At 49.1% G+C, this 7,030-nt stretch overlaps 1 protein-coding gene across 1 annotated transcript; it reads left to right on the plus strand.

Annotated features, from left to right (window-relative positions):
• The first annotated feature begins 697 nt into the window (after positions 1-697).
• Positions 698-1,929, plus strand: LOC113940821 (feather keratin Cos2-2-like). Its single transcript, XM_027631972.1, has 3 exons — positions 698-719; positions 1,233-1,239; positions 1,620-1,929. The coding sequence occupies exons 1-3, from the start codon at positions 698-700 to the stop codon at positions 1,927-1,929; spliced, it is 339 nt and encodes a 112-aa protein (XP_027487773.1).
• The last annotated feature ends 5,101 nt before the right edge of the window (positions 1,930-7,030 follow it).

Below are 7,030 nucleotides of genomic sequence, written 5' to 3' on the forward strand. Positions count from 1 at the left end.
GTGCCAGTTGGCCATGAGTCAGCAGTGCCCTGGCAGCCAGGAGGGCCAACCCTGTCCTGGGGGCATCAGGCCCAGCATCGCTGGCTGGGCCAATGACGGGATTGTCCTGCTCTGCTCTGCCCTGGGGTGGCCTCACCTCAATATTGGAGCAGTTTGGGGGGACACAATGGAAGGAAGGGATTGAGCCATTAGAGAGTGTCCAAAGGAGGCCACAAGGATGGGGAAGGGTCTTGAGGGGAAGGCGTGTGAGGACACTGAGGGCACTTGGTGTGTTCAGCTGGAGAAGAGGAGACTGAGGGGAGACCTCATTGCAGTTCCAGCTTCCTGGGGAGGGGCAGAGAAGGGGCAGGCCCTGAGCCCTGCTCTGTGGGGACCAGGGACAGGATCCCAGGGAACGGCTTGCAGTTGTGTCAGGCAGGTTTAGTTTGGATATTAGAAAAAGCTTCTTCCCCCATAGGATGGTTGGGCACAGCCTCAAATCTGACAGAGTTCAATAAGTGTTTGGATGATACTCACAGGCACATGGTGTGACTCCTGGCGCTGTGCTGTGCAGGACTAAGAGTTGGACTCTGTGATCCTTGTGGATCCCTTCCAACTCAGAATATTCTGTGAAAGAATCACAGTGAACTGTGGCCTCTTCAGTAGGCAAGTGGAGATAATACTGGCAGGGCTAGAGCATTCTGAAGAAGAACGAGGCATGGGCCTCACAGACCTCTCAGGTGCAGAAGAGAAGTATGAGAAACAGTCCAGCAGAATTTTTCTGGGTTCATTTTTAGGCAGGATAGAGCAAAATCCAGGAGCTGAGCCACTTCTTGCCAACAGGAGCGCCAAAGACCCCCAAAGCAGTGATCCAGACTGACATAATTTGCTTTTACTAGACTCTTTCAGCATGTGAGATGAGTCCTCTGAATCATCTGCCTACACTGATGTGTTTTGCTCCAGAAGGGCTTGGGCCTCTCATCTTCTCACACAAAAAAAACAAAGAAAAGCGTTCACAAGGAAATGTACCTGAAACAAAGCAGGAAATGAAACACAGACATTCAGGAAGCCAAGCCACAAACCATAGAATTAAATGGGATGTTTTGCATATTAAATGGGATGTTTTGCAATCAAGATGAGTTTCTCAGAAAATGATCATGTCTACCAGGGATGCCTCTGGCAGTTTGGGGAAGTAAAGGTCCATAATAAATGCTTGCTCAGCTTCTCCACTTCTCTCGCCTCCTTCTCCTCAGGAATCAGGTAAGTCTGAAGCCCCTTCTCCTTCTCTGCTTTCTCTAAAGGAGATCTCACTTCCATGGACCTCTCAATTGATTCCAGCTCTCTTCTAGGATGGCTCTTGGGATTGCTTTTCATGGGAGAGAGAAGTAGGGAGAAGGTCAGAAATGGAGGAAGGCTGAGACTTGTGTGCAGGTGGCATCTGCACTCGGGGGCTGAGCAGTAGCTGCATAGGAGCTGGGGGCTCTTTTTGGGCCCTGGCAGGATGAGGGCAATAAGCCCTCGTACATCTCTGCACAGCCTCCACCTCCTGGCTTGTCTTGTATCTTGTCTCCCTCATGGTGTGGTGACAAGCTGCTTCTCACACATCCCCATTTTTTGCTTCCTCCCTGCCCTCTCTCCAGGCGCCCTTTGTGCCCCAAGACGTGTCCTGCACAGAGCTGTCCCTGTGGCCCGACCCCGCTGGCCAACAGCTGCAATGAGTGCTGTGTCAGGCAGTGCCAGAGCTCCACCGCTGTCACTGAGCCACCGGCTGTGGTGGTGACCCTGCCCGGGCCCATCCTCAGCTCCTTCCCACAGAACACCGTGGTGGGATCCTCCACCTCCGCTGCCGTTGGCAGCATCCTCAGCTGTGACGGAGTGCCCATCAACTCCGGGGGCTTTGACCTCTCCTGCATCACCAACTGCTACCGTGGCAGATGTCCCCCCTGCTAAAGCCCCTGGCAACATTGTTCAACAATCTCCAAGACCTCCAATCCTGGTGCTGGACTGAAGACAGGTTGGCTGCCATATGCCCACCAAGATGCTCTACCACTGCCCTCCACAACTAGACAGGGGGAGAAAATATGATGAAGGGCTCATGGGTTGAGAGAAGAACAGTGAGAGATCACCTAGACTTTACCATTATATGCAAAGTAGACTCCAGGAAAATAATTACATTTATTTCTAATCAAAATCAGAGCAGGATAATATAAAATAAGGACAAATCTAAAACCACATTCTTCCCACCTCTCCCTTCTTCCTAATCTCAGCTTCACTCCTGACTTCTCTACCTTCTCCCACTGAGTGGCACAGGGGTACAAGGTGTTGCAGTGTTTTGTTTCTGCTGCTCCTTCCTCCTCATGCTCTTTCCCAGCTCTAGCATGGGAAGATTCCTTTACAAACTTCTCTAACACGGGACCTTCCCACAGGCTGCAATTCTTCACAAACTGCTCCAGCACTGATCCTTTCCACAGGGTGCAACCTTTCAAGAACAGACTGGGTTCCAGTGTGGCTCCTCCACAGGTCCTACCAGCAAACCCGCTCCAGCAAAGCCTTTTCTCCATAGGGCCACACTTCCTGCCAGGAACCCGTTCCAGATCTCCATGGTGTCACAGCTTCCTTCAGGGTACATCCATCTGCTCTGTCATGAGGTGGATACCTGCTCTACTGTGTACCTCCATGGGTTGCAGGGAAATCTCTGCTCCAGTGCCTGGGGCTCTTGTGTCTGCTGTTTTCTCTAATTATTCCACCCTTCTCTCCCAGCTGCTGTTGCACAGCAGTTTTTTACCTCTTCTTAAAATGATAACAGGGAAGCAGTACCAACATCACAGCTTAGCTCAGCTCTGACCAGCAGTGGGTCCACCTTGGAGCCAGTGGAATTGTCTTCATCTGACAACTCACAGAAGCCACCCCTGGGACCTCCTTCACTACCAAAACCTTGTTACATAAAGCAGATACACTCTTTATATAAAAAATTGAGGGGAAGGTGCAAAGAAGACTCTTCTCAGAGGTGCCCAATGACAGGACCAGAGGCAATGGTTACAAGCTGAAGCACAGGAGGCTGTGTCTGGAACATCAAGACACTGACTGAGCACTGGAAAACAAATTATCCGGAAAAGTCTTGGAGTCTCCGTCTTTGGAGATCTTCAAAAGCCGTCAGGACATGGTTCTTGGCAACTTGCTCTATTTGCCCTGAATCAGAAGGGTCATTGGACTAGGTGGCCCCTTCCAACCTCAACCATCCCATGAAATGGTTCTCTAAAGGGCTTTTTACAAAATAAGTTTTCCCACAGTTGCTCTGGACTTCCAAGATAGCAGAGAAGGAGTGTTTCCAGTGCATGCCCGTGACCTAAATCTGCAGAGGCGACTTTTAAATTTTCATGCTGTACTCTTTGGTCATAAATCACCTTCTGCATCCTCCAAAGGGGCCTTGGTGTCTGTTGCCCACTTCTGCTTGTTTCTGGTGATACAGTGATACAGTGGTGCACTATCAGAATATTTTTAGGGTTGTTACTGTCTATATTTACACTGTAATACTGTAACACTGTGACTGATCCAACACAAGCTACCTCAGTGCCTCAAGATAGATCTTTCCTCTATTTGTTATGTTATTTAAAGTGATGCCTTTGACCTCAAAGTTACATTTTGCTCTAGACTGCAAGAAGTCATAGGGGCTTAGGGACCAGTGACACAAAATCCACAATATACTCATCTGCCGAAACCCTGCCTGTCAATTCACTGAGCAGGGGCATCCCAGTCCCCTGACTGACTCAGAGATGTAACAGGGTCTGTGTCAAGATAAAGGCAATGGTCTGGCAGGGAAGTTGAGTGTTTGATTGTAAAACTCTAGGTGTGCATATGCTGTTGAGAAACAAGCTATACAAATGTCAGCATTGTTCTCCAAGATCACATACCCATTGGTGTGGTTCCATGAGTCAGTATCTGTACCCCCATCAAAAAAAGCTGGAGAAAAGAAACAACCATGCAACTTATCTGGCTGTCTTACAATGTCGATGCTGAGTAGGTCTGAGGTCTTTCCAAATTCTCTCCATAAATAATTTTAAAACATCTTTGCCATTTGGTATTTCGCTGGGGGTGTTGGTGGCGTTTGCTTACTGTGTTCAGGTCACAAAATTACATCTTCTTTTTGCCTGTGAATTGGAAAGTTTCGACAAGTTTCATGTAGTGAATGATGTAAATTATTACCTCTGTATCCCTCTAGATATTGTCTAGCTCCAGCCTTTGGATCAGCCAGTGCCACTGATGAAAGTGCTCCATGGAGGCCATGAAATGCACTTTCACTTCCTCTGCCCCTGTTGCATTTGAGGGTGGGGGCCAAAATGGACTCTCAAAAGCTGTCTCAGAACTTGGGAGTGCAAAAGGCAGCCTCCACAGGGTAACATCCTCATTGGGGAGGGAGGGAGAGAGATAAAGGAGACACAGCATGTCCTCACACAAGGAAATCCCTAGGGTGACCAGCCAAGGATTTCAGGGCCCCTTCCTCTCAATACAGTCACAGGCAACACTACTAGCGAGCTCCAGGCCAACATCACTTGCCTGCCCTGCAGCCATCCAGCACTTGAGTTGAGTCTTCTGCTGGCATAGAATAATCCTGCGCTGGAAATCCTGGAGCCTCTCAATCCCTGCACTCAGAAGCTTCTGTGAGGGAATGTGTGTGACATACACCAGGAAAATAACAGGTAGTGTTGGGGAGAAAAACCACCCAGCCCATGTCATTAGCTGGGATGTTTTCCATTCACCATGAGCACCCTAGGAAATTGCCACTTCCACAGCAGCCACCTCTGGCCCTGGGGCAGATTGGAGCCACCACAAAACCCAGTCCAACTCCTTGCTCTGTCATCTACCTCTCTTTCTTCTTTTCCTTTGCAATCTAGGTGAGTCTGAAGTCCTTTCCTCCCAACATTTTTTCTGGTCATGCAGATGCATGATCTTCCATCCAACGCTTCCATCCAGGATTTTGGTGCTCCTTATCATGGGAAGGGGAAAAAAGCAAAGATCTGACTCAGAGACTGTCTGGAATGTGCCTGAGGAGGCCCTTCATTGAAGAAACAGGTAGCAGCCCCACTGGGCCTGGTGACACTTTGCAGTATCGTGTTTGGATGAGGCCAAGAAACTTTTTTGTCTCACCACCCAGCCTCTACCTCCTGGCCTTTGAAACATTCACAGTGGGGTGATGGGCTTGTGACTTGTGAGCAACTGCTCCTCACATGTCCCAGTGCTCTAATTCATTTCAAGTGTTTCTCCCAGGTGGAGCTCAGGCCCCAGACATGTCCTGCTACACCCCATGCCGGCCCTGCCAGCCCTACAGCCCGACCCCGCTGGCCAACAGCTGCAATGAGCCCTGTGTCAGGAAGTGCCAGGACTCCAATGTCTTCATCCAGCCCTCCCCGTGGTGGTGACAGCAGCTTACTGGGAGCCGAGCTTGCCCCAAGCCCAGCCATAAGAGCATGTCAGTGCAGCATTGCTGCCTCCATAGGAACTGGGGCTGGTCCCAGAACACCATTTCACTCCTAAGAATATGACCAGGCCACCAGGAAGTGGTAAGGTCTGCAGTTATTCCTATCAGCTACCAGAGGAGATATCAAAACTGCTCCAAAGGAGGATGGGTGTGATACCTGTTTTGGCATGAACCCAAACTACAAGTGGACCCAGGCTGAATTGAGTTCATTACAAAGAACACCAGTTTAAATACAATGCTTGAGTCATGACACGTGATCTCTTAACCAATGGCATTAAAGCACGCCACTGCGCATGTGCCGTAGAATACCAAGGACTACAGTTCCCAAGATGCTTTGCTACACAGTTCCTGTAATATGAACCGCCACAGATGGGTGGTCCCGTGAGATGGGGCTGTTGATGTCACTCACTGTGGCTGCAGAGCTCATGCTGTCATTAGGCTTGATGCAAATCCTCTCCCCTTCCTCGTTGGTGAGGTGAAGGAGCGGAAGAAGCCAGAGATGCAGCAAGAGCAAGAGTAGAACGAGGTGTCCCTAAAGGGGCACAAGGCCAAGAAGTATCAGAAGTACATGGGAAGCAAAATATCCCTGACAGCATATGCTCTGCTTGGCTGAGGCCTGTCCCCTTGTGCAAAGAAGCTCTCTGAATGGTCCAGAGAAGTCTTATGTGGGGAGAAGTGGCAGCTCCATGAAATCCGTGGGACTTGAAGAGTTTAAAATATTACAGAGAGTTAGGCCTTTTCCCATGAGAACAGTGAGGCTAATTGGATGTTTCCATGGACACAGCCTTGAGTTTTAAGGAGTACAGGGGCGAAGCTGTTTGGTTGTGTGCAGGTGTTACATTCCTGGGTGTTTTTGCAAGAATATGTTTATATTCTATGTGTGTGGGAAAGTAGAAGCGAGCGAACTGAATAAAAGCTGCTGCTTCTCTGGAGCAGCAGACATCCCTTTGTCTCATCACCGTGTTGTGTGTGTGTGTTCTTTTCTCCACGGACCAAGACCTATCGACATATACCCCACAACAGTCTTATGCATGCACACATGCATTCCTGATCCTGCCAGGCTGAAAACATCAATATCTGATGTCAGCCTGGACAGAATAGAGGGATGGAAATTGTCACAGGCATTGTCAAAGGCACTAAGAAACCTTAGATCATCACTCATGCTCCTCTCCATTTAGGGATTTCCACTTTCATGGAAGTTAGGGGATGCAGTTCTTCTGGAGCTCTGTGTCAGCACCATTATCTTCTCAAGAAAAGTCTACTGTGGGAAGGTCCACCCTGATGGGGTTTTGAGGAAAACTCAGAGAACAAAATGAAGTTTTTTATTCAGAGAAAAAAGAAGCTTTTTTGACAGGAACTGGTTGCAAGGCTCAGGTTGGTTCCTTCCAGCCCTTGGTGCTGTGCAGAGCACACAGAGAGGAGAATGGACAGGCATTCTCTGTACAGCACATGACAAATATTTTCCTGTCCTAGGGTGCACACAGGGAAACCAGTTCCAAAGCAGGGGTTCTTTCACCACCTTCTCCTGCTTCTCAAGCCATGGACATTGACCCCTTCTGGAAGAATACAATGGCC

The sequence above is a fragment of the Corapipo altera genome, unplaced genomic scaffold (genome assembly GCF_003945725.1).
Source record: "Corapipo altera isolate COAL_440 unplaced genomic scaffold, ASM394572v1 120090, whole genome shotgun sequence".
Lineage (NCBI taxonomy): Eukaryota > Metazoa > Chordata > Aves > Passeriformes > Pipridae > Corapipo > Corapipo altera.

Coding starts and splice junctions, on each gene's coding strand:
- LOC113940821 (XM_027631972.1), top strand. CDS start 698: ATGGGCCTCACAGACCTCTCAG.